The sequence below is a fragment of the Hyaena hyaena genome, unplaced genomic scaffold (genome assembly GCF_003009895.1).
Source record: "Hyaena hyaena isolate Hyena2069 unplaced genomic scaffold, ASM300989v1 scaffold_315, whole genome shotgun sequence".
Classification (NCBI taxonomy): domain Eukaryota; kingdom Metazoa; phylum Chordata; class Mammalia; order Carnivora; family Hyaenidae; genus Hyaena; species Hyaena hyaena.
In genome coordinates, this window is record NW_024080948.1 from 1,521,565 (window position 1) to 1,549,010 (window position 27,446).

Sequence of the window (27,446 nt, forward strand, 5' to 3'; positions counted from 1 at the left end):
TAAAGGCTGCCTCTGGAAAACAGTGTGGAGGTTCCTCAGGAAACTAACAATAGAACTCCCTTATGACCCAGCAATAGCACTGCTAGGAATTTACCCAAGGGATACAGAAATGCTGAGGCATAGGAGCACATGTACCCCAATGTTCATAGCAGCACTCTCCACAATAGCTAAAACATGGAAAGAGCCTAAGTGTCCATCAACAGATGAATGGATCAAGAAGATGTGGTTTATCTATACCATGGAATACTACATGGCAATGAGAAACAATGAAATCTGGCCATGTGTAGCAACATGGATGGACCTTGAGGGTGTTATGCTGAGCGAAATAAGTCAGGCAGAGAAGGACAAATATCATATGTTTGCACGTATAGGAGGATTAGGAGGAACTTGACGGAGGACCAAGGGGGAGAAGAAGGGCGGAAATGGTGGGGGAAAGGGAGAGAGGCAAACCATGAGAGACTCTTGAATGCTGACAAAAACTGAGGACTGATGGATGTGGGGGGGAGTGGGGGATGGGCATGGAGGAGGGCACTTTGGGGATGAGCACTGAGTGTTATGTAGAAACTAATTTGACAATAAACTATTTGTAAAAAAATAAATAAATAAATAAAAAAAAAATAAAAAAAAAAAAAATAAAAAAATAAAGGCTGTAATATAATAATATACCATATAATCCAGCAATTCCACACCTGGGTTCACACCCAAGAGAACTGAAAATGTATGTTCAGACAAAAACTTGTACATGAATGTCCACGGCGGCATCAGTCATAATAGCCAAAAAGCAGAAATAACCCAAATGTCCATTAACTGATGAAAGGATAAACAAAATGTGCTATGTCCATATAATGGAATATTATTCTACCATAAAAATGAAGTACCAATACATTCTAATACATGGGTGAACCTTAAAAACATGATCTCGAAAGGCCAAATACTATGTGATTCCATTTATATTAAATGTTCAGAATAGGCAAATCCATAGAGACAAAAAATAGTTTTAGTGGCTGCCAGGGACTGGGGAAAGGGGGGGAGTGGCAGCTAATGGGTACAGGGCTTCTTTTTGGGATGATAAAAATATTCTGGAATTAGATAGTGGTGATGGATGCACAAATTTATTAATACACTGAACACCACTGAAGTGTACACTTCAAAAAGAGTGAACTGAGGCGGGGGGGGGGGCGGGCATGGGTGGCTCAGTCTGTTAAGCATCTGACTTCGGCTCAGGTCACGATCTCGTGGCTTGTGGGTTCAACTTCGTGTCAGGCTCTGTGCTGACAGGTCAGAGCCTGGAGCCTACTTCAGATTCTGTGTCTCCCTCACTCTCTGCTCCTCCCCCACTCACACTCTGTCTCTCTCTCAATTTAAAAAAAAAATTGGGGGGCACCTGGGTGGCTCAGTTGGTTAAGTGCCGACTTCGGCTCAGGTCATGATCTCACAGTTTGTGGGTTCGAGTCCCGCGTCAGGCTCTGTGCTGACAGCTAGCTCAGAGCCTGGAGCCTGCTTTGCATTCTATGTCTCCCTCTCTCTCTGACCCTCCCCTGCTTACACTGTCTCTATCTCTCTCTCAAAAAGAAATAAAAAACATTAAAAACTAATAATAATAAAAAGGGTGAATTTTGTGATATATGAATTATATGTTTAATTAAAAAAAAAAAAAAAAAGACTGTGGTCCTAAATCCCCATGGGTAGGTTTTTAGACATTACGTTTTATTGGGGTATTAAGAATTTTCCTCATGTCCAATTCCTACATTACAGGACCCTTAATAAAAGGTGGGCTTCCTTCCTTGGCCTAGCACCATAATGGCCCAGTGAGCTAGCCCCACCCAGCCACAGGAAGCTTGGCCTGACCATCACAGTGGCTAGATGGTAGCTCACTGCAACTGAGGCCCACTCCCGTCCCTCTTTGGGCAGTGTTCAAGACCCCAGCAGCAGCCAGGGCTCACAACTAGGGTAGCTGTGGCCTCCCGCTGCACACCACTCACCTACCTGCTCATTCTTATGCTGGGTCATGTGGGACTTGAGTTGGAAGTAGGTGCTGAACTTGCTAGGGCAGAACTGGCACAGATAGGAGCTATCGATGAGCACAACCTGCTTGGCCTCCAGCTTGTCCCCTTCATCCTCACCGGCTGTGGGCAAGGCCTGGGCCTGTGGGGCACCCGACAGGGTCTGGCCCACACCTGTGGAGAAAACCAGGGAAGGACGTCACTGAGAGAGTCATGACATTCAGGAAGGATCCAAAGAGCACCTCCTGCGTGTTTCTGGGTTCACCTTGCCACCTCCCACGTGGCTGGTGTTGGACACTATACTCAAGGCACTGCATTCACATTCAGCTTTGTGCACTGATACAGCCATTCCAGATGCTCAGCTCCCAATACTTACCATCTGATTGGTAAATAGCTATTGCCTCAAATCTCCCCTCAATGGCCTTTCCCTAGGCCTCTCCACGGTTGTTAAAAACCCTTAACACCATTCCTAGCTGTATTCATCATGCCTCCCCAGCTCCCAGTTCCAACTATAAAGATTTGTTTAGTTGCCCTTCCTTCACTTTCCCTAAGGACAAGGGCCTCTGACCTCATCTCCGTAAATGTTTGCTATATGGTTGAACCCTTGGTGGTAGGCACGGTAAGAATTTGGGGTGGGGGCGGGAAGAAAGGAAGAAACAGTTCTTTTCCAAGGAGCCCCAAAAAGTGCACAGGGCACAAAGAATGGCTAAACACACAGTAGGGCTAATTCCAACAGGAAGGTCAAATAAAAACGGCCATATGCTGAGAGTGTGGCAAAACACCCCCTTCGTTAGGTGATATGTGGTGGGCCTTGCTCACCAGTGGGGCTATACAGGAAGGGCTTAGGTCCTGGCCCTACATTGTCCAATGTGGTGGCCATGAGCCACATGTGGTGACTAAGGGCTCGAAAAGTGGCCAGTCCATATCCAGATATGCTACAAATATAAATACACTCGGGATTTTTAAAACTTAGTATAAAAAGAAGAATATAAAATGTTTCATTAATAATTTGTATTACATGTTAAAATGATAATATATTGGATTAAATAAAACATATGATTAAAATTAACTTCACTTTTAATTGCTTTTACGTAACTACTAGAATATTTTAAGTTGCATATGTTGCTCATGTTATGTTTTCATTAACAGCACTGCTCCTGGCCTAGTAAGTCCTCAACACCCACAGAGAACAGGAATTAAGCCAGTATCAGGGACACAATCATTAGCTCAGGGATAAGTGATGGCTCAGATGAGAATCCTACAAAGTATAAGGGGCTTTGGAGACTCTCTGCCTATGGAAGTCCAATAGGTTTCAATTTCAAGGCTCTGATAGTGACTGCCTAGAGCAATATATTGAAAATAGATTCTGAGGCAGGATCCAGGCTCAGCAAAAGAGACAGGTGACTGATTAGTGTTGTCTACCCCAGGTACAGTATCAGAGTAAATGTCACACATACTGTATGTTTGTCATCCCTCCTTTCATGCGATGCCCCATTTTATAGATAAAGTATTCTGAAGCCCAGAGAGGTCCAGGAGATCGCCCGAGGTCGCACAGCTAGGGACAACACCCGTGAAGCTTCCAAGAAGAGGTATGGGAACAACGGACTCCCCGCCTCCACCTACCTGTGTTTTCCTCGTCCTCCTGCCTGCTGGGGTTGAGGGCCATGACCTGTACAGTTACAGAGTTGCGAGAGACAGTGCCACCGCTACGTCCTGGGGGCCACACCTTATGCGTCTGCATGTGTTTCTTGACATTAGACTTCTGGGCAAAGGCACGGCCACATGCAATGCATTGGAAGGGCTTCTCACCGGTGTGGCTATAGGGAACAAAGCCTGTCAGCACCTTACATAGGAATCGGAATGTGACCTCAACAGAGGAGCTCACAGCCCCCAACAAGGCCCACACGGCGCATCCAGATGCCGTTGGCCATCATTCTTGACACCATGAGGTCCAAGCCCTCTTGCTGAGGCAGGCAGGCCAGAGACAGAAAGATCCGGGCTCTTGGTGACATTACTGAGTTACTGAATCAACCAGCCGTGGGGCTGACCTTCTCTGTGTCCATCTCATACTTTGAGGGAAAACATCTCCTAACTGGGTAAGCCCATCCAAATAGGGATTTATGGTTATTATTATTTAAATGTTTATTTTTGAGAAAGAGAGAGAGACCGAGCGAGCAGGGGAGGGGTAGTGAGAGACAGGGACAGAGGATCTGAAGCAGACTCTGTGCTGACAGCAGAGAGCCCATTTGGGGCTTGAATTCATCACCTGTGAAATCATGACCTGGGCCGAAGTCAGATGCTTAACCAACTGAGCCACCCAGGCGCCCCTAAATAGGGATTTATTATTTGAAGGAGAAATAGCATAATCACGGCACAGCATTTGCATCATTATTGAGTATTTTCCTTCAAATCAATCCACTGTTTTAAAACCTAAAATGATTTAAAAATTAAGCTTCCTGTTGTTATTGTATATAGAAAACCACTTGTCATAAATACAAGGTAACCAAAAAATGTAATAATTTATGAAATAATATTATTAAGATCTAAAGCTGCATTGCCCAGTATGGTTGACAAGCCACAAAGGACAATTTATTTATTTATTTTTTATTTTTTATTTTTTTTTTTTATTATTTTTTTTTTATATTTTTATTTATTTCTAGGAGAGAGAGAGAGAGACAGCGTGAGCAGGGGAGGGTCAGAGAGAGAGGGAGTCACAGACTGAAACAGGCTCCAGGCTCTGAGCTGGCAGTCAGCACAGGGCCCGACGCGGGGCTCGAACCCACGAACGTGAGATCATGACCTAAGCGAAAGTCGGATGCTTAACCGACTAAGCCACCCAGGCGCCCCTATTTATTTATTTTTTAAATGTTTTATTTATTTTTGAGATAGAGAGAGACAGAGCCTGTACAGGAATGGGGCAGAAAGAGAGGCGGACACAGAATCTGAAGCAGGCTCCAGGCTCTGAGCTGTCAGCACAGATGTGGGGCTTGAACTCACGAACTGTGAGATCATGACCTGAGCCGAAGTGGGACGCTCAACCGACTGAGCCACCCAGGTGCCCCAAGAAGGACAATTTAAATTTGAAAGAAAAAATTCCATTTCTTAGCCATCCTGGCCACATTTCAAGTGCTCAGTAGCCATACATGGTTAGTTGGCTACCCTACTGGATACGGTGCCAATTTAGGCATTTCCATTACTGCAGAAAGTTCTATTGAACAGCATGAGTGTAGACAAGTGGGTCTCAACTGAGTCTGATGTTGCCCTTCAGAGGACATTTGGTTGTCACAGGTGAGGCGTGAGGGGTGTAACTGGCATCTAATCCACGTTAGAGGTCAGGGATAAGGATATAGCTAAATGCTCTCCCAGGCACAGGTGAGCCCCTCACAGAAAAGGATCATGTGATGTAAAATGTCAACAGTGGTGAGGTTGAGAAAGCCTGGTCTAGTGAGAAGCTGCTGCCCGCCGTGACGGGAATCTGAGCTGTGCACGTGCACACGTGCCCACGTGCTCTCTCCTCTCCCTCTTTGCTGTAAAGGACAAGCAAGTATAGGAGAGGCATTAAAGACAGCCTAGCACAGAACTGAGGCTTTCTCTTTGACTCTGAGGATGGAAAGAAATCGAAAAGTGAATAATTGAAATTTTCTGTATCCTTCAGAACTTCTCAAGACCATATCCACAAACCACTTAAAATCATCTCAGGTACCAAAGCATCCTGTTCTGTGAGAAACACCGAATTAAGTCCACCCCTCCACTTCACAGATGGAAAAACCGAGGCCCAGAGGGGCTCCCCGTGTGTTGTTGGGACAGGAGGAGTCACAGTTAGTCCTGGGTGAGCAGAACTCACTCGTAGTCCTATTCGTGGAGCATGGCAGCCCTTGAGGTCGGTCCTTCCTGCAGAGGTGAGGACGGAGGCCCCCCCTCACGCCTGCAAAGGCGCTAGAGTTCAAGTACACTTCGCCCCTCCCCTCACCCCGCTCGCACCTTCCCCACCATAGCGGGCAGGCCCTATGGCTTTCACGGATCCCTCCTGCTGCTCCTGACGGAAGAGGGAAAACCATCCTGCCTTGGACCAGTGGTCTGAGAGCCACGACAGGATGGATGGGGCCTTGGTCACCGCCCTGGCAAGGGGCTTGGGCCTGTGGAATCCCTCCCCCCTGCCCCCAACCGGCCAGGGCTGCCAAGGATTCACCTGCCCCATCACACCCGGGCGGTACCTGCGGATGTGCTGCTGCAGGTCAAAGTTTTTGGTGAATGACTTGTCACAGTATGAGCACTTGAGCTTCTGAGCCTTTGGCTTCCCCGCAGCTGAAAAACAAGGTGGGGGTGGGGGGACGGTGAGGCTGGGCGTACAAATGAGGGCAACAAGCGCAGCCTCCTGACACTCTACCTCTTGGACCTGAGGCCAGAAAGCCCAGACTCTGGGAGGTCCACACCCCCAGGTGCAGGGGAAGGAGCACAGGTGAGCCTCTCACAGTGCCTGGAGGAAGAAAGCCCAGGACACGCTCTGGCTGGAAGAGAGAACAACTCCTCAGCCCTAGGACAAAATCCAGCCTCTCTGCTGGGCCTACAGGGCTATGCATCCTCTGCTTCCCGCCAACCTCACTGTTCTCTCCACCCAGCTGCGGCGGACTCCTTCTAACCCTGAGACACCTCAAGCACGGTCCCACCTCAGGGCTTTGGCACCTGCTCTTCTCTCTTGCCTGGTGGGCTCATCCCTCAGATAGCCACAAAGCTGCTTCCTTCTCATCCCTAGATGGGTAGGTAGCAGCATTTTCTAGTCTCTCCCCAGTATTCTCAGTCATAGTACCCGGTCAATCTCCTGCCTGGAGCAACCCATAAACAGTTTTCCTGCTTTCCCTGTCCATCTCTTCCATTAACTGTAACAGAAGGCAGAGAAATCATGAGCCACAATGCAGGATCCTCAGTACCTGATGCTGGACCTGGCACAGATATTTGGGAACGGAAGGATGGAGGTAGTTGACTGGAAAGCCCCTGAAAAATTCTTAATTTCTGTGTCCTTCCTCTCCATCACCACTTTCTGACACTGCCCCTGTCCCATTGCTAGTGTCTCTGAAGGGGTGACAGACATTGCTGTTTGCCTGCTGATATCCACTGCTCCCTTCTTGCTCACAAAGCCCCTGCATAATGGGAACATCAGTGTTCCTGGCTAAACGAGACACTTCAGCTTCCTTTGCAGCTAGACAGGGTTATTTGACTAAGTTGTGACCAACAAAATGTAAACAAAAGCATCAGGCAGAAGTTCTGGAAGCTGGGAGATGCCTCTTTTATCCTTACTGCCTGGAATATGAAATTGATGTCTGGAACTCCAGCAGCCATTTTAGATGATGAGGCACCCTGATAACAGAGGCTCTGCTCTAGGGACGGCAGAGCAGAAAGACAGAAATGTGGGGGCCTGATGACCATATAGGCACATAACTTCCAGACCGCCTGCCACTGGTCTCGTTTTGCACAGGAGGAAAAAAAAATTCTCATTTTAAAGTCACTCTAATTTTGGATTTTCCATTACATGCAACCCAATTCCATCCTAACCATCATAAAAGGAAAGACCAGAACGAAGCAGACTTATGGGCAGACAATGCTGAGGAAAGATGCCCAGCAGGCTGCTGGCCCACCTTCTGGGAGTCCACTGGCACCTTTCGCCCGTCGGGTCTTCAGCGCTGGTGGGGGGTCAAAGGCGGCCACCGTGCCCCCAGCAGCGCTGGTCAGGGGGGCAGCAGGGTTTGGTCCTTTCGGTTTGAACCCCTGTTTGCCGGGGCTGTACACCGGAGGGGTGGGGTATACTGGAGCCTCCACACACTGGTTTGGCACCTAGAAGGACAGCACTGTCAGGGAGAGGCCTGGGAAGGATGGAGAAGAGCTGTACCAGCCAAGGGGAAGCTCACTGTAGCCCTGGCTAATCTCAGCCGCTTCCCGCCTACATCACCATCCTCATCCCTTAGATCCTCATGGAGCCAGTTGGCTAGAAGCAGCGTTGGGGCCAGGCCCTCTGGGTTCAAATGCTGACTCTGTCACTTATTATCTAAGTGACCTTGGACAAGTCTTTTGACGCCTCTGTCTCAGCTTGACATCTGTAAAAGGGATAATCAGAGTGCTCCTCTCACTGGGTTGTGAGGTTAAATGAGTTAACATGTAAAGAGCTTAGAACAGTGCCTGACATATAGTAGAGACTTAGTAAACATTAGCTGCTCTTATTGCCATTATTAGTGTTAGTAGCAGTACTTTGTTAGCACAGGAGAACCAGGAAGTCAGGAGGGTCTGTACCCCCATCAGCAACCCCACTCCCTAACTGACCCTGCCTGATGCCATACCAGCCAGTAGCTTTCAACTGAGAACTGACGTTGATGCCACAGAAAATTCATTCATCCCAAATAAATTCTGAGCCACTCAAACCTAGTTAACACTAAGCTTACATCCTGACACTGGGGCATTGTGAAGAATTCATTAATTCAGTGATGTACTCCTCATTCATCGGTTTTTCCAGGCTGGCCTATCCAAAATTTCACTCCCTATCCTTCTCTGCTTTATTTTTCTCTGTAGATTTATCACTAATAAATTATGTATTTTACTTATTTATCTTATTATCTGCCCAGGGCCGTGAAGACAGGGACTTTTGGTCAACTTTTGTTTACTGCTCTATCCTCAAGCTTGGAGTAATCTTTGGCACAAAGTGGGTATTCAATAAATATTTTTGAATCAATGAATTTATGTATGCATTATAATATAATGATATATAAGAAACATATACTTGTTCATTCAGATGACCAAAAAATATTTGTCAGATATATTCGGTCTTTATATATTTGTCAGATATATTTGGTCTTTATCCACAGTTCCTGGAAATGCTTCAGAATCATAAAAGTGAAATGAGTGTCTTCTTTTTTTATCTTATTATTAATGGAAGTGGCTTTTTTTTTTTTTTTTTTTTGGTAAACAAAAGTGACTTTTGGCCCTGACCCAAGGGTGAGGGAGGGGGATGCTGGCTGCCAAGAGGACCAACCATGTGACTGATGTACAGTCCCAAACCCCAACCTCTGGGGAGTGAGGAAGGGCTGGAGGTGGAATCAGCCAACAGCCAATGACTTAACCATGATTATGTAATGAAGCCTCCATAAGAATCCCAAAGGACTGGGTTTGGATACCTTCCAGGCTGATGAACACAGGGAAATGTGGAGTGAGTGGCACAACTGGAGAGGGTACAGAAGATCCACACCCCTTTCCCCACACCTCAACCTATGTATCTCTTCATTGGGCTGTCAATTCGTTATCTTTTATTATATCCTTTAACAAGCTGGTAAATATAAATGTTCCCCTGAGTCCCATGAGCTGCTCTAGCAAATTAACAGAACCTAAGGAGGAGGCTGCTGGAGCCTGCATCTGTAGCCTGCCCATCAGAAGCACAGGTTGCCTGCAACGTGCTGAGGTAGGGATGAGGGCAGTCTTGCAGCACTGAACCCTTAACCTGTGGAATCTGCTGTGATCTCTGGGTAGATGCATCAGAATTGAGTTGAATTCTTAGACACTGTGCTGGTGTCTGAGAATTGCTTGGCATTGGCTGGGGGGGGCGGGGGTGGGGGGGAAGCAGACCCTACACAGCACTGGAATTGGGTCCAGGAAACAAAAGAGTTGACATCAGTAGATGTATGGATTGGGCATCTGATTTGGCACCAGTAGGTGCTTCTGCTGGATCCTGTCTGTTGGCCCTTGGCGCCATTCCTACACCCTTCCATGCTCTCCCCTGGTACCTGCATTCCCAAACTCCCTTTCCAGCAAGGTTCAGAGCACAGATTGGGTTCTGCCCATGAGAAGCACCTGCATAAGATTTAGAAGGCAGAGGGAAGTGGGAACTGCTTTCCTCTGGCAGCCGTGGTGGGAGACAGGAAGGTTTGCAGTCCCGACTGGCTGAACTCTACCTTTTCCTCCCGGCCACCAGGCTTGAGGATGGCAGGGCAGCAACAGAATCCTACTGCTTCCCCCACCTTTGGGTGCAGCAGTAGCGTCCTGGCCATCTGGGCCAAGCGACAACCATGAACCCAGAAACTAGTGGCACTTGTGCACTCTGCCTTTTGCTCCACCTAGCCTTTCTGAAGTCAGCTTTATAAGCACCTGACTACCTGTGTTAAATCCCTCTGCCAGAAATACCTAGAGGGGTTCCTACTTTCCTGACCAATACAGCACTCAGTAAATAACTATCACGTGGATGAATTCACCTAACTTTCAAGTCATTACTGAGCAATTACATGGCTGCCACTGGCTTCACTCTCATCCTCAACAGCTCTACAAGGGGAGTTCCTATTTCAGAGGAGAGGAAACTGAGGTCAGAGGGCCCTATTTCAGATTTTCAGACACCTACTACAGGTGTACCACAGGCCAGGTACTCTGATAGGTGCTAAGGATGCCAAATTAGAGAAGACTCAGGCCCTGTCCTCACAGAGCACCCTTGTCTCCATGGAAGGCTCCTCCAGGGAGCCTACCAGGCCTACTAGGCCACTATTAGTCTCTTAGCAGCTCACTGACTTAAAATCTTTTTAACTCAACAAAAGGAAGCTTGCTCTATTCTCTCAGGCTAGGGCCAATCCCCTGCAGGCTCTCATGACATCACGTGGCTGGTGGTGGAATTTTCCCACTGGTCTGGTTCTCTTCAGATATACGTGCTCCCTGACGTGGAATGTCTGTATAGCCAGATTCTAAGGTGAGTCAGTGTTAATGTGACCTCAAGGGCAGGCAGGCTCTTTCTGTCAGAACCCTGCCCCCTAGCACTGGTATCTGGGAAGGTCCTGAAGTCTTAGCACCCTGAACTTGTAGCTCAGAGCTCTTCAGCAGGGAATCAGTGTGGTACATACGGTACACTGACTGCATAATGGCCTCAATGCTTTACCCCTCCCAGTACCCATGCCCTTTGCAGTGTGATTTTGCAGCTTTTCCCATCAAGATATGGCATCTATTTCCTTCTTGCTTACATCTAAGCTGGCCTTGTGACCTACTTTGACTACCTGATGGAACGCTGTCTCAAGCCTAAGCCTCAAGAGGCCTCCTCGAACATTTCTGCGTGCGTTACTGCACCCCCACCACTGCAGTGAGAGCATGCCTGGCTGACCTGCGGAGGCTAACAGATACGCTGGAGCAGAGCTGGGTCACCCAACTTGTCCCAGCCCAGGCCAACCTAGAGTAGCTGACAGCTGCCATCTCCAGACACCTGGGAGAGCCCAGCCAAGATCAGCAGAGTTGCCACGCAAGCCACATAGACGCGAGAACAATAAACACGGCTCGCCATCTACCACTGAGGTTCTGTGGCTATTTCTTACTTGGCCCTAACTAACCCCTATATCTAGCTTGTTAAAAATGTCAGAGACATAGATCATTTCTTGGAATCCTCCCCTTAAAACATAGGTGTTCTGACTGTTCTGAGGACTCCCTGAAGGCAGCTTGTATTTCTGCCACCACCTCTACTTCATGCCACCTTCTTATGGTTTGCGCTTTACATTTATGGGTATGATGGCTTGATGAAACTAAATGGCTCAGTTCTCTCCCATGATGTGATCTGTCCCTGATCTGGTTTTGTCTTGGGCACAGTGTCGGGCACACAGCTGGTGCTCAGGAAAGGTTCAGTTTATCCATGCTGACCATGACCAGTTTTTTCCCCTCCACCCCAAACCCCGGCCTCTGCTCACCTCCAGGGGTGGGTAGGGCTGCATTCCCAATGCCTGGATCTCCACTGTGCCACTACCAGCCAGGGGCGCCGTGGCACTATACACCTCCACCACGCCATTTCCGCCAGGGTTGGGACGCCCGGGGGGTCCCAGGCTCTGGGGTGGGGGTGGTGGGGGCTGGGGCGGTGGGGGTGGGGGCAGTGGTGGAGGGGGTGGCGGAGGTGGCGGAGGCTGGGTGAGGTAGCTAGGTGCAGAATGCATGTTCAGGCTGCTCTGAAATCAGAAGAGAAAATTAAAGTGTCACACCCTCTTGATGCCAGCTGTCTTGTTTATCAGCGAGGAAGGACATCTGTCTCGGCCAGCCATGTGGAAATAAGACCTCTCACACGGCAGCTCAGAGGACAGGGCTAGCAGGAGGCATGGAAACAGTCAAGGAAGAATACAGAGGAAGCACCAGCCAGGCGCTGTTACCCCTCTTCTCAGTGAAAGTCCACAAACCTGGCCCAGTTTGTACAGGATGGGGTTCCTACAGCAGCCCTGATGTTGCTATTTGAGGAGGGCTTGCTTGGAGGACCGGTTCTTGAACGGCATCTGAGAACCTGCCCCGTAGAAGGCTGCCCCTATCAGTAAGGCCGTTTTGCTCACCTAGGGCACTGACCGCTCTGTAGCAGGTCACCTAGATTGTTGTGCGGGCAGTGTGATCCATGGTGAACACCTCCTTTCCTTCTGCTAAAGGAGAAAGTGGTTTGTGGGGTGCCTGGCTGGCTCAGTTGGCAAGAGCATCCAAGTCTTGATCTCAGGGTTTTGAGTTCGAGCCCCACGTTGGGTGTGGAGATGACTAAGAAAGAAGTGTTTTTGTGTAATCTCTCCCCATTTCCCCAGCAGAAACCTATGCCTGGGTTCTCTAGATTCCAGCAGATGTCTTTTTCCCTTGTTGATCCTGCTATGTATGCTTTGTCAGGAATAAATCATGAGTACAACCGTCCCAAGTCCTGGGAGTCTTTCTAGAGAGAAACTGAATGTGTAGGTGGCTGTAGACCCCTGAAACACAGCCACTGACTTCTAGAAATTTATTTCATAAAAATAATTAAGCAGATGGGCAAAGATATCTGTACATGGATTATTCTCCAGTAGTTTTAATAACCACAAAAAATGGCAATGACCTACATGACCATTTAACAGAAGCCTGGCTAGAGGATGGTCCACACACACTAGGGAATCTTTTACAGCTAAAATGATGGTCGTTGGGGTGCCTGGCTGGCTCAGTTGATAGAGTATGCGATTCTTTTTTTATCATATGTATTTTTTAACGTTTATTTATTTGGGAAAGAGAGTGCGAGCAGGGGAGGGGCAGAGAGAGAGGGAGTCCAAAGCAGACTCCAGGCTCCACGAGCTGTCAGCATAAAGATGGATGCAGGGCTTGAACTCATGAACCATGAGATCATGACCTGAGCCCAAGTTGGTTGAGCGACCTGAGTCGCTCCTAGGTGCCCCTAGGGCATGCAATTCTTGATCTGTGGGTCATGAGCCCAAGTTGGTTGAGCGACCTGAGTCGCTCCTAGGTGCCCCTAGGGCATGCAATTCTTGATCTGTGGGTCATGAGCCCAAGTTGGTTGAGCGACCTGAGTCGCTCCTAGGTGCCCCTAGGGCATGCAATTCTTGATCTGTGGGTCATGAGTTCAAGCCCCATGCGGGGCAAAGAGCTTTACTTAAAAAAAAAAAAAAAAAATCTATGTATATATATGATGGTGATCTGTGTTTCATAAAGGGTGCTCCTCTTAATTATAGTTTTCTGGGTTCCACAGTCAAACATGGTTGGGGAAAAATCTGGGATGACAAAAACCAAAAGTGTTTTGTTGCAGGAAAACAGGAACAGGGCAAGGAAAGAAGTAGAATGCCTCCACCTTAAGCTGGTTTGACCAGAGATCCTTTTTGTATTAGAAAAATCCCAAGGAGCCACTCCTCTGAGGAGAATTTTGGGAAATACTGATATAGCAAAAGGCAAAATAAAAAAAGCAAGTTTCAGAACAGTGCATATAACATGGTTAATTTATATAGATAAATTTATATAGATAAAGTATATTCTAAATGCATTTATATAAAAAGCTGCTTTTATCTCTATTTGCATTCAAAGATCAGGAAAACCAGGCACCAATAATCTAGTAGTGTTTTCTTTGGGTGGAGAGAATATGGGTGGTTAATTAATTGATTGATCATCCCAACTTTTATTCTTTGAGAGACAGAGAGAGAGAGAAAGGGAGTGCATCCATGTGTATGCAGGGCAGGGGCAGAGAGAGAATCTTAAGCATGCTTGACTACCAGCACAGAGTCTCACTGAGGGCTCAATCTCACTACCCTGAGATTATGACCTAAGCTGAAATCAGAGTCGGACGCTTAACCAACCGAGCCACCCAGGCGTCCCATTATTCTGTTTTAATTTTTTTAGAGATTTTATTTTGGGGGTACTATGCTGACAGCATGGAGCCTGCTTGGGATTCTCTCTCTCCTCTCTCTGCCCTTCCCTGGCTCATATGTGGTCTCTTTCAAAATAAATAAACATTTTTTTTAAATAAAAAAAAGATTTAAGTAATCTCTACACCCAACATGGGGCTATTCACAACCCTGAGATTAAGAGTCATATATTCTACTAACTGAGTCAGCCAGGTATCCCCCAACTTTTATTCTGAAAAATTTCAAACCGACAGAAAGGTTGCAGAAAGAATACAGTGATCAGGAATACCTGTCTGGCTGACTCAGTCAGTAGAGCAGGCAAAAAAGAAAAGAAAAAAAAATTGGACACTGTAGTCAGTTACCATGTCTCTCTAGTTTCTAGATTATGAACAATTAGGCTTTGTTTTTACTTTTCTATTGTGTATTTTCTAATGTTTCCCAAAGGACACAGAACTGTTAAGGATAAGAGTAAGAGGGGTGCCTGGCTGTCTTAGCAGAGCATGTGACTCCTTATCTTGGGGTTGTGAGGTCATGAGGTCAGGCCCCACATTGGGCAGGGAGCCTACTTATTAAAAAAAAAAAGAATAAAAATAGGAGTTAAAGTAGCCAGACAATGGCAATGAAACCCTAAAGTAATGTTCTGGGTCCCAACTGAAATGGCAGCCTCCCTACCCACAGTGGGGCAGGCTAAGGTGCTACTGTCAATCTCTCTTCAGCATGAGAGAGAGCTAAGGCCAATCTCTCTTCTTTCTATAAGGTTCCGAATCCAAACAGTCAACTTGTAGTCCTGGAATCAAGACCCCGTGAGAAGCTGGCCCGTCCTTACCTGCACGGGCGGGGGGCCCTGGGGCATGGGCTGGTCCAGAGACGTGAAGGCTGACATGGCAGACATGAGCACATCGTCGCTCACCAATATGTTCCCTTGCACCAGGGTCTGGATCAGCGGGGATGGGGGCACTGTAATGTACGTGGAGATCTGAGTAGTGTGAACGAGAGAGACACACAGAGAAGAGACGTGTCTGAGGCTCCGGAAGAAAACAGTGCATGATGCAAAAGACTTGGGTTCTGGAATCCCACAGACCTGTATTTCATTTCCACCTCTGCTTCTAACTGCTGTGTGGCCCTGCGCAAGCCACGCCACCTCTCTGAACTTCCATTTCTTTATTTTTTTATTTATTTATTTTATGTTTTATTTATTTCTAGGAGAGAGAGAGAGAGAGACAGTGTGAGCAGGGGAGGGTCAGAGAGAGAGGGAGTCACAGACTGAAACAGGCTCCAGGCTCCGAGCTGGCAGTCAGCACAGAGCCCGACGCAGGGCTCGAACACACGAACCACGAGATCATGACCTAAGTGAAAGTCGGACACTTAACCGACTAAGCCACCCAGGCGCCCCTCCATTTCTTTATTTTTAAGAAAATTCTAATTTCCTTAATGAAATTAGAATAAGTCATACCTCCCTGTAAGATAAATACTCCCTGACCCAGCGATAATACCTTCTGAAATCTCTCCTAGGGCAACACTCAGACATGTTCACAGGGAGTCTATGAACAAGATATTCTAGGCAGCCTTATTTCTAATAGTGAATAACTGGAAATAACTTAGGTGTCCATTAAAGGGGAAATGGAGTAAAAAATACAATACAGTCATAAAACAGACTACTACACAGCACATAAAAAGTATTGTATGAAAAATAAAATTACGTAACAACATGCAGATTACGTAATCTTAATTTAAAAATTCTAAAATCATAGTACTATTATACTATTAATAGTACTATATAATTCCTGTGGGTATTTAAATAACTGTGAAAGTATCTCCAAAGGTCAAGGGGTGCCTGCGTGGCTCAGTCGGTTAAGCATCCGATTCTTGATTTAGCTCAGGTTATGATCTCACCACTCATGAGTTCGAACCCCACACTGGGCTCTGTGCTAACAGTGCAAACTCTGCTTGGGATCCTCTCCCCACCTTCCCCGCCATGTGTGCGTGCATGCTCTCTCTCTCTCAAAATAAATAAATAAACTTAAAAAAAAAAAGATCAAGAAGGATATCCTTCAATAGTTAGCTAGGGGCAGAGAAAAGAAATAGTGCCAAAGGGACCCTGATTTGTAACATTCTAACTTTCAAAATGGAGATGGGAAATATGTATTACTTGCAAACATACAAATTGATAATAAAAATAATAATATGCTCTCAAGGGTACTGGTGAGGACTAAACACAGACCTTACAAGAGAGTGTCAAAGATACAGTGACTGCTCCTCAAAGTAGAAGTGAAGTATTTTTATTTTATTTGTTGCTTTTCTTTACTGACAGGCTGTTGGCATCATGCTAGGTCACCTGTTTCTTTGGGACCTCTGGGGACACAGCAACTGGCCCCCAGAAACCAGAGTCCCTCAACCACGTAAGGACAGCCTAGTCAGGTTAGATGATGCCCCAAGTCATGGCCAGAAAAGGCAATGTGGATCCTGGCTCACAAGTATTTTTACAATGTCAAATGTGTTAGTTAGGCTGACAAAAAGTGGGAAATGACATCCATGTCCATCCAAGTCACTTGTCAGGGGATTCAAGTTTGCCCATAACCAACTGCTATGTTCTAAAATTATTTCCTTGTCCAGGAGTAAAGGAATTTCCCTCTCTCCTTTTATTAAAAGAAGAAAGAAAAAAAAGGGGGGGGGATATTTTCTACCCACCCAAACTCATAATCAAGAAGTGGGAAGAATCACTGCATTCTGTGTTAGGAGACGTCTGGCAACCTGAGAAGGTTCAGTGTATTAAGTCCTGTGGGTCTGTAGGTGAATGCTTTTATTCTGATGGCAGGAATTATGTCCATACAATGGATGGAGACATGCTTTTTATTTGTTTGTCTGGAGATAATGTTTTAAAGGAATAAGGAGATAAGAGGAAGCCAGAAGGAAATCTGACCTCCTAACCTGCCATCCTGAGACACGTCCAGCCTCTTTTTTTTTTTAATTTTAAATGTTTATTTTTGAGAGAGACAGAGTATGAGTGGGAGGGGGCAGAGAGAGAGGGAGACAGAATCTGAAGCAGCCTCCAGGCTAGCACAAAGCACCCGACATGGGCTCAAACTCACCAACCGGTGAGATCATGACCTGAGCGGAAGTTGGCCACTTAACCAACTGAGCCACCCAGGCGCCCCTATCCAACTTCTTTTATGAGGATTCTTTAATCCCTCTAAGAGCCCCTGATCCCGGGTGTTTTTGTTCTCCCCTGACCTCCAGACCTGTATATCTGTCTGCATCTTCACCAGCTCCACTTAAAGGCCCAATGGGCATCTCAAATCCAGCGTAACCAGTTGAATTCCTGACATCCCCACCAGAACCTTCTTGTGGTTTTTTCCACTTTGGTAAATGGCAATTCCACCTCTGCCATGGATCACCCTGGACTCCCCCTGATCTCATATCTCACATCCAATGCATCCGCAAGCTCTAGTGGCTCTACCTTCAAAATGCTCCCCAAATCTCACCCCTTCTCTCCACCTCCATTGCCACCATCCTGGTCGAGACACCAACATGTACCTATTGCCTGGATTGGTACACCCTCCTCCTCGCTAATGGATTTCCTGGGTCTCTCTCTTGACTCTTGTCAAAATCTATTCTCTGGGGGCGCCTGGGTGGCTCAGTCAGTTAAGTGTCCGACTTTGGCTCAGGTCATGATCTCACAGTTCGTGGGTTCGAGCCCCGCATCGGGCTCTGTGCTGACAGCTGGCTTAGAGCCTAGAGCCTGTCTTTGGATTCTGTATCTCCCTCTCTCCCTGACCCTCCCCTGCTCAAGCTGTCTCTCTCTCGCCAAAAAAAAAAAAAAAAAAAATTAAATAATTAAAAAAAAGTCTATTCTCTGTACAGCAGCCAGAATAATCTACTTCGGGTGTAAATGAGACCCTGTCCCTCTTGTGTTCAAAAACTTGCAAAGGCTCCCATCCCACTGAGGGTAAAAGCCCATAAGGCCCACAGGCTCACCAGGATCCCCCTACTGCCTATCTGATCATATCATCTCCCACCCTCCTACTCGCTTATTCACTTCCAGCCACTCTACTTCCTTGCTGTTCCTGGAATAAACCCAGTATATTCCCACCTCAGGGCCTTCGCACTTGCTGATCCTGCCTCCTGGAATACTCTTCCCCGAACTAGCAGCATGACTCATTCCCTCACTTCAACCCATGACTCAGTGTGTGTGTATTGAGTGTCAATTTTGTGCTTCCTGGGAGATTTCAAAACCACATAGGCACCTGCAGGAATATCCAGCCACATTTACACAGGAATTAGTCTCTGTGATATGGTACCTCTTCCCCAAGTACCACATACAAAACGGCAAAACCTCTCATCTCTCTGCACTTAACATCCTGAAAAAAGTATGCTCTACATATATGTTTGGGTACTATCTCACCCAACTCCATGAAGGCAATGATTTGGAATCTTTGTCCACCACAGTGCCCACACAGTGCCTGACACACAGTGGGTGCTCAAAAAACACTTGAATGGATGAATGAACAAACAAACGAATGAATGAATGAATACCTGGCGATTGGCAGGAGGCGGGGCCTGCTGGACTGCTGCAGGTGCTGCTGAAGGCGTGTAGATGCTATTGGTGGCCAGCGAGACGGTGGCCAGGGGCGGGGCATTCCCCTGGCACTGTTCCCGCTTGTGGGTCATAAACGCTGGCAGCGAGTTGAACTGCTTCTTACACTTCCCGCAGAGAAAGACATCCTCATCATCTAGGGGTCACACCCATACAGTAGCAGAGGGAGAGGAACAATGACAAAAAGCAAGATAAATGAGAGGCCACCACAATACGAAAAAGGACAAAACCTGCGGCTGGACCACCAGCATGGCAAACCTAACAGCAACCCATGACTCAGTGTGTGTGTGTATTGAGTGTCAATTTTGTGCTTCCTGGGAGATCTCAAAACCACATAGGCAGCTGCAGGAATATCCAGCCACATTTACCTATGTATCAAAAAATCAGAAAACAAGAAATAGTAGAGTGGGTGCACTTCAAGTTGAGATATTTGGAATCTTTATCCTGGCTGAATTTGTTCACCAGTCCCCAGATGGCCTACATGACCTTCTCTGTCTCTGCATCCCCTGCTCTCCCTGACAAGCTGCTTCTCTCAAAACAACTCACTCTGCAAGACTCTGCTCAAATGTCACCTCCTTCAGGAAGCCTTCCTAAAGCTAGTCACCACAGCTCCTTCTGCTGGGTGCATCTTGCATATCACACTACTAAGCTAAGCACTACTGGACTAGGAGTCCTCCGAATGGGAGGAAATAAGTCTTACTTATTATCATAACTGCAATATATCCTAGCATATTTGTTGAAAGAGTGGAAGACTAAATGAATGATTAGCTACAGCTGATACCACCCATTGAGGGTCTGTCTACCACAGGCCATGCACTGGGCCACGCACTTGCCATGTTATGGCAGGAATGCCTATTTGTCATTCAGTATTCACTCTTCCTTCTTAAACAATACAAATTTTAATGGGAAACATGGCCGTCTCACAAAGACTATATTTCCCAGCCTTCTTTGCAGCTAGGCATGTCACATGACTGAATTCTAACCAATAGGACAAGAGCATAAGTATACTGTCTGTGCAACTTCCTTTTTTTTTTTTTTTTTAAATGTAGGCTTCATGCTCAATGGGGGCCTGAACCCAGGACCCTGAGATCAAGACCTGAGCTGAGATCAAAAGTCAGGTACTTCAGTGACTGAGGCATTCAGGCGTCCCTATGCAACTTCCTTTTAAAAGGAAGTTCTTGGGGGGCGCCTGGGTGGCTTAGTCGGTTAAGCGTCCGACTTTCGCTTAGGTCATGATCTCGCAGTTCGTGGGTTCGAGCCCCGCGTTGGGCTCTGTGCTGACTGCCAGCTCAGAGCCTGGAGCCTCTTTCGGTCTGTGACTCCCTCTCTCTCTGACCCTCCCCTGCTCACGCTGTCTCTCTCTCCTAGAAATAAATAAAAACATAAAAAAAATTAAAAAAAAAAATAAAAGGAAGTTCTTGGGGCGCCTGGGTGGCTTAGTCAGTTAAGCGTCCGACTTTCGCTTAGGTCATGATCTCGCGGTTCGTGGGCTCAAGCCCCGCGTCGGGCTCTTTGCTGACTGCCAGCTCAGAGCCTGGAGCCTATTTCAGAGTCTGTGTCTCCCTGTGTCTCTCTCTGACCCTCCCCTGCTCACGCTCTCTCTATCTCTCTCTCCTAGAAATAAATAAAAATATTTTAAAAAAACAAAAATAAAAAAAAAATAAAAGGAAGTTCTTTCTGCCCTTCATGTTGGCTAGAATGTGGAAATGAAAGTGAAAAGCTGGGACAGCTAACATAGACTGCAGATGGAGGGCAACAGAACCAGAGGAAAAAAGGGTCTGAGTCTCACCATCCCCACCCAAAATGCACATCGGGACTTCATCTAACAGAGAAATAAACTTTCATCTGTACAAACCACAGGAGACTCGTGTTTCTTATTACAACAGCTAAAAGTAAATCCCAAGTGTCCTCATAAGGTTTCTATGAGGCAAGGCTATTATCCTCATTTTACAGATGTAGAAACTGGGGCACAGAGAAGTGAACTTACTTGTACCCAGTGTCATAGAGCTAAGAACTATGGGAATAAGGATTCAAACCCAGGTGGGTATCTCTCTGTGCCCAGAATGGTTCCCAAGTACTCAAAAAAGTTTGTGGAATAAATAAACAAATACACAGACTCACACAGGCTCTAAAGTTCCTTGCCCTCTCTCTGTCTCAGGGGCCTGGCCTATAAATTGGAGATTCATGCTCAGCCTGGTCTCTCTATAGAGAGGAGGTTGAGAAATAACTTCTGGATCAAAGGTACAACCACTGCGAAGCTCCACTGACTAGCCGTTCCCTGTGTCATGATCCCCACTGTTCACTAAGTGATTGAGAAAGTATGTCCTCATTGCTAAGCAGAGAGAAGCATGAGCCTGAAAATCCAGGCTGGGAGAGGAGAGGGTTCAGACACCAGAGGACATCCTGGGGACCACAGTAGGCAATTCATTCCCATAAACCCCAGGAGCCTGACCTGTTTCTACCGGGAGTTACTCACCCTTCCCACTGGTGAACCTGGGCAGATACTCACCCAGTGGCTGGATAGTAGGAGGTGCACTGACACTCTGGCCTGTTGGATCAGGGACCGCGCCTTGGCCATCCAACAATGACTGGACTGCCAGGACAGTCTGATTGTCCATTCCTGAAAAAACAAAAGAAAAAAAGCAAAAACAAAAACAGAGTCTGTGACTTTACCCTTACAAGCCAGAGACCCAATACAAGGCCTCTGTGGCAAAGATGGCTGGCTGCGCCCTGATGCACATTCTCTCCTACCTCCATTGCAATAGAACCCAAGGTTTTTGGCTGAAAATATGGCCCCACAATAAAGATCACACTTCCCAGCTGCTCTTGCAGGTAGGGAATGTCTAAATTCTGGACAATGAAATGTGAGGAAAGGTGTTCTATGGCAATGTCCGGAAAATTTTCTTAAAACTGCCTGGTACATGATGTCCTTCTTTACCCTATCCTCCATCCCACTTCCTAGAACAAGAATATGATAGTGGGTAATCTAGCCACCGTTCCAGATCATGAGGACAAGGGCCATACCCTAGGGATTGCAGGGCAAAAAGGTGGAAAGATCCTGGGCCTCTGAGAACCTTGTAGAACATAGCCACACTTGTAGCTCTGGACCGTCTTCCTCTGGGCTCTCATATGAAAGAAATAAACTACTAGCCTAAGTGACTGCTAGATTGGGCTTCTCTCTTCCTCATGGAAGAGTCTGATCCTAAATCACACAGCCCCTCTGCAAATCTTGCTACCGAGTCCTCCCCACCCTATTCCACAAATCCCACGACAAATCTGTGTACTTGGGCATCCTTGCTTCCCTTGTTTTCCAACATGTGCTGGTCTTTTCAGTTCCTCAGTAACCAGTGTAATCTGAACTGATGGTGGGGACACCTGTGAGAAGCTGAGTGCTTCCATGTTTTCCAATCAGTTGTCACTGCTGAGGTTCACAGTAGGACACTGTCTAGCCGTGTCACCACTGGAGGACAGGTGTCCTTACATCTAAGTGGCCACCAAAGCACATTGCCTCCCTCCCCAAAAAAACCCAGAGGGTGCCTCTTTCTCTCTGTCCCCACAGCCAACGCTCTGTTTCCAAACTCTCAGCTTTTACCTGGACACCTCTGCCCCAGCTTCTAAAGGCAATGCAAATTGGACCCATTCGTGCCTGCAGCCAAAGTGAATTCATGTTTTCTCTTGTCACAATGCATGCTGTATCTCTCCGGAAGCCAGCTCTTCCCCCCAACCCCTTGTGCTCCCTTAGAAACCACTCTCCACCAACTGGCCCCTTTCTTCATAGTGTGCCTGCAACCTTTCCTTCCCATCAACAGCTACACGTGCTCAGGTCTCTCTAGAATGCCCCCTCTGGAACCCATATTCCTCTCTCTTCTCCCTTCAACATCAAGCTTCCCGCCCCCTCCTCTGCCCATCTCCCAATACTCCTCTACCCACTTTATGGGGCTTAAGCCCCCAGCATTCCACAAAAATCACCAAAGAAACCTAGCAGCATCAGATGTTCCTTCCAGAAACACTCCCCTCCCCGACTCTAGGATACCGCCCTCCTGGGTCTTCTCCCAAACGTTGCTCATGCCCTCCCCAGCCTTCCTTTGCTCTTTTCTGTCCATCCCCTAAAGGTTTCTATCTTAAAAGCTTCCTTCTGTCTGGATTCTCTCTCCTCTCCCTCTTACACTCTCCCTAGGTAGACTCACTCACCCCCCCATCCAGTTGTCCCCCAAATCTGGGGTCCTGAACCTGGGGTTTGCTCCCCTGGATGAGCTTCAGTAAATCTACTATTTTATGCAACACTGTGAGTATATTAGCATTTGTCTTCAAATCTGTGCATGAAAGTTCATGGCAGTTTTTTTCATAATAGTAAAAAACTGGAAACAACTCAGATGTCCTTCAACGGATGAATGGTTAAACGAACTGGTATATCCCACCACAGAATACACACAATGTTACATTGAGGGAAACTAGGTACAGGGTACATGGGATCTCTCTGTATTATTTCTTATAACCACATGTGAATTTATGAAATTAAAAATATGATTTCAAGGTAAAATATTTGACTTAAAAAAAAATACTGCCTGGGAGTGCCTAGGTGGCTCATTTGGTTAAGTGTCCGACTTCAGCTCAGGTTGTGATCTCACAGGTTGGGAGTTCGAGCCCTACACTGGGCTCTGTACTTTTCTGATACTGTCTCCCTCTCTCTGCTCCTCCCCTGTTCATGCAAGCTCTCAAAAATAAATATTAAAAATATATAAATATCAATATAAATATAAAAAATACTGTCTGTCAGCGTGCCTGGGTGGCTCAGTCAGTTGAGTGCCTGACTCTTGATTTCAGCTCTGGTCATGATCCCAGGGTCATGGGTTTGAGCCCCATATTGGGCTCCTCCCTGAGTATAGAGCTTAAGATTCTCTCTCTGTCCCTTTCCCCCACTCGCTCTCTAAAATAAAAAATAAAAAGTTTAAAAATAAATAAATAGGGGCGCCTGGGTGGCTTAGTCAGTTAAGCAGCTGACTTTGGCCCAAGTCATAACCTCACGGTTTGTGGGTTCAAGCCCTGCATCAGGCTCTGCGCTGACAGCTCAGAGCCTAGAACTTGTTCTCAGATTCTGTGTCTCCCTTTCTCTCTACGCTTCCCCTGCTTGCCCTCTCAAAAATAAATAAATCTTTAAAAAAATTTTTTTAAATAAATAAATAAATGAATAATACTGCCTGCCAAAACTATGGAGACAATCAAAAGATCAGTGATAGCCAGAGGTTTACAGGGACACAAGATCTTTAAAGCAGTGAAAGCACTCTGTGATGATTTTGTGATGACAGGTATATGTCATTACACATTTGTCCACCAGAATGTGCACCACCAAGAGTGAATATTAAGATAAACCATGGACTTGGGTGATTATGATGGGTCAATGCAGCTTCATCCTTGATAGCAAATGTACCATTTTGGTGAATTATGTTCATAATGTGGGAGGCTAGTCATGTGTGAGATCAGAGGGCACACAGGAAATCTCTGTACCTTCCTCTCAACTTTGTTGTGAACCTAAAACTATCAAAAATGAAAAGTTTTTTAAAAAATACTGCCTGTCTAAAATGGAAATCAAGCTAAATGTGTCACCCTCACCCCTCAGTTTTCCTCCTTCCAATAATCCTCATCAAGAAGGTACCAGAATTCACCCAGCCACAGCCCCGGAGGCACTCCTTCATTCTTTCCCCAACCTATTTCCCTGACCTCTTCTCATTTATAGTCCTTCAGCAAGTCTAGCCTATTCTGCCTCCACTGCCTCTCTCAGATCCACTTTCTCGCACCCTCATAGCTGTGGGGGCCCCCCTGGGGGCCGCCACCATCAGTTCTCAGCAGGGCACCTGCAGCTACTTCAGTCACCTCCCTGCTGCCACTCTGGCCTCTTTGCGTGCGGTCTCAGAGCAGCCCGAGTGAACTTTATAAAATATACATCAGATTGTGTTGCTCCCCTGCTGAAAACCCTTTCTTGGCTCCACACTGATTCCAAGATAAAGTTCAGAAGTCTCATTTCTAGCTCCCCAGTCACATGAACTTCAGTGAATCCCGGAAGACCTCTCTGCCCCAGGGCTTTGCAAATGCAGTTCCTACTGCCTGGGTCACCTCTGGGTCCCCACAGTTCTGCGGTCCTTGCCCTAGCCCAGCATGTGCCACACTGTCCTAGAAACTGATTTTTCTTTTTATTTCCTCATCACTCAGTACATGAACACATTCTTGTAATAAAATTCAAACTCAAGGACGTCCACGGAACTTAAAGTGAAAGTAGGCCTCATCCCATTCTGTGGGTGTCCCAGAGAGAACCACACTGACCCTAGCCCTCCACATCCATCATCCACATCAGCACTAAATGCCAGCTAAGGCAATCTTTTATGGTTACCTTGTCTGTAATTCTGGAATTTCAATATTTGCTTCTTCTGTAATTTCTGTATGGCTCCGCCATGCTCCTGACTGTGGGGCGAGTACTGTGTCTGGTTCAGTATTTCTGAAATAGAAACTCTCTAGATGCAAGGAGGGTTACCCCCATTTTATCGTGAGAACTCTGATCCTCCAAGAAGTGAAGGGACATGGCTGAGATCTCCTAAGGGGCTCAAAGTCTCAGCTACAAACCACTAGTCGGGCCAACTTTCAGTCTGCACCCTAATTATATGCACACTGATCTTATCACAGCCCTTCAAGAACATTCTCCAGTCTGTATCCCTCCTGGATCTACCCTGCACAGTGGCCCTGAAGTCACTTAGGCTTCTTCCCACCCAACCCACGTCCTGCAGTGCATATGGAGGCCTTCAGTGTTGCTGTCTCCAAACCCACAGTGCCTTGGGTCTAAGGCCCACCTCCGTGTTAAGAACGTGGAGGGCACAAGGCAATCAGTTGGTGCCCAGGGTTTATAGGTTTGGGTATGAAGGTACTGTGTTCCAGCCAAGCACACCGTTGACACCCATATCCCCATCGTTTCTTGGTCTGAATTTACAAAATTCTGCACCGCAGCACGGATCACAAAGTAGGTATCCAGTGTTTGTTGGTTTGGGTCTGTGCGCTCGGAGTCCTGGCCTTGCCCCCGGGTGGCGCCTATCCCTTCCAGGTCTGATTTTGAGGCTCTGTCAGGGAACGAGGCACAGCTGGCGCTCACAGCAAGTATTTCGTGGTCGGGACTCCCGGCTCGGCTGCTTCAGCGCCCAAGCACCTCCCACCCGCGCACGACTGTACCCCTCGGGCCAGCAGCCTTCAACGCGCTCTTCCAGGCCTGGAGGGCGCGCAGCCTCCCCGGCTGTTCCCTCCAGGAAACCCCTCCCGCGCCGGGCAGAGGCCCTCGCGGTTGACGCTGTTCAAGTCCGAGGCCTCCTCCCACCACCAAGGCCTCGGCCATGCCTCCCCTGCTGCTCGCCCCCGGGGCCTTCCCTCTTCGCTGTTCCCGTCCCGTTGTCGCCCCAGCGCCGGGCCTCGGCTCCCGCGGCTGTTCTGGCCCGATGCCCCCGCCCCCCGCCACTGAGCCTTAGCTCTGCCGCTGTTCCGGTTCCGTTGCCCACCCCCCCCCGCCGGGCCCCGGCTCCCGCGGCTGTTCCCGTCCGTGCCCCTCCCGCCCCGCGGCTGTTCCGGTCCCGGCGCCCTCCGCCCCGCGGCCGCCGCGCGCCCTGGGCCGGGCGCTGCGAGGACGCGGCGGGAGGGGGCGCAACGCGGAACAGCCGCCTCCCCCGGCTCCGCCGCGGCTCACCCTCCAGGGCCTCGAAAATCGTCTGCGCCATCTTGGAGCCACCGCCGTCTCCGGAGTCGTTGCGGGGCTACGTGAGCATTGTGGGAGCCACGGCGGGACCAGGGCCGCCAGGGGGCGCTCGGGAGTCGCCGCCGAGCCCCCTGTCCTTGAAACTCAGCCGCGGCCCCTTCCCGTGGGGCCTTCTCCATAACCCAGTCACAGGGGCATGTAGACTTCCACCCCTGTCTTACTTGAACCGCCACCTCTGCACATCGACTGCATCCCAGCCGCACACAGGGGACCTCCCAGTTGAGTATTGGATCCCTAATATTATCTGGACGCCCATCCCTGCCGCACTGGACTTGCCTCCTGCACCCCTGCAAGTTGAGACCCCCAATTCTGCCACATGGAACTTAATTCCACCGCAGAGTATCCCCCACCTAACCTGGGACCACCTAGCTCGGTCACTAGGACCTTCACCTAACACAAGACCCCTGCCTCAGCCGTGAAACACTGATTCCCACCCTTCTCATTGCCTCCAACCACAGCGAGCCCCATCTGCCTACTGGGAGCCACCTGTCTCGTGAAGTGTCTTCCATATCAGCCCGGTCTTACTCCCGCATCATCTCAAAGATTCACCCATGCTTTAAATGCTTAAACCCCCATTTCCACCTTTTGGGGACCTCCGTACAGACCTCCATCCCTGCCTCCTGGGGACTCCATTCTGTCAATAACCCCCCGATACCTACCTCAGGAACCTCCAGCCCAGGCTTATAGGAAGCCTATCCAGGTGCTCCAGCGATTCCTCCCATCCCCCGTCCCACACCTCTCTCTCTTTGCCTAGTCCATGCTGCGTCAGCCACTAGTATGCACCAAGTCCTATAATAGCTCCAGGATACAGTAGTCCTTTCCCATGGAGGTAGGGATGGAAGGAGCAGACTGACATTAAATCTTAAAAATTATTTATTTACAAAGTGTGACAGCGGTTCCAAAGAAGTATACTTGGGCCACAGGGAAGAGTTAGGAGTGAGTGG

The 27,446-nt window shown here is 47.8% G+C and overlaps 1 protein-coding gene across 2 annotated transcripts in view; it reads right to left on the reverse strand.

The window, feature by feature from the left end:
• Positions 1-26,490, reverse strand: part of ZNF341 (zinc finger protein 341) — a 50,430-nt gene extending 23,940 nt beyond the window's left edge. The window contains exons 1-9 of one of the 2 annotated variants that reach the window (XM_039248746.1): positions 26,434-26,490; positions 21,226-21,336; positions 18,656-18,852; positions 14,949-15,098; positions 11,693-11,944; positions 7,637-7,832; positions 6,218-6,308; positions 3,627-3,820; positions 1,987-2,177 (exon numbers count right to left, since the gene is read on the reverse strand). In XM_039248746.1, coding sequence (XP_039104677.1) covers positions 1,987-2,177; positions 3,627-3,820; positions 6,218-6,308; positions 7,637-7,832; positions 11,693-11,944; positions 14,949-15,098; positions 18,656-18,852; positions 21,226-21,336; positions 26,434-26,464 — 1,413 coding nt within the window. In that variant the 5' untranslated portion in view covers positions 26,465-26,490. The remainder of the gene's footprint in view (positions 1-1,986; positions 2,178-3,626; positions 3,821-6,217; positions 6,309-7,636; positions 7,833-11,692; positions 11,945-14,948; positions 15,099-18,655; positions 18,853-21,225; positions 21,337-26,433) is intronic. The other variant, XM_039248748.1, reaches the window with a different exon arrangement.
• Between the last annotated feature and the right edge of the window lie 956 nt (positions 26,491-27,446).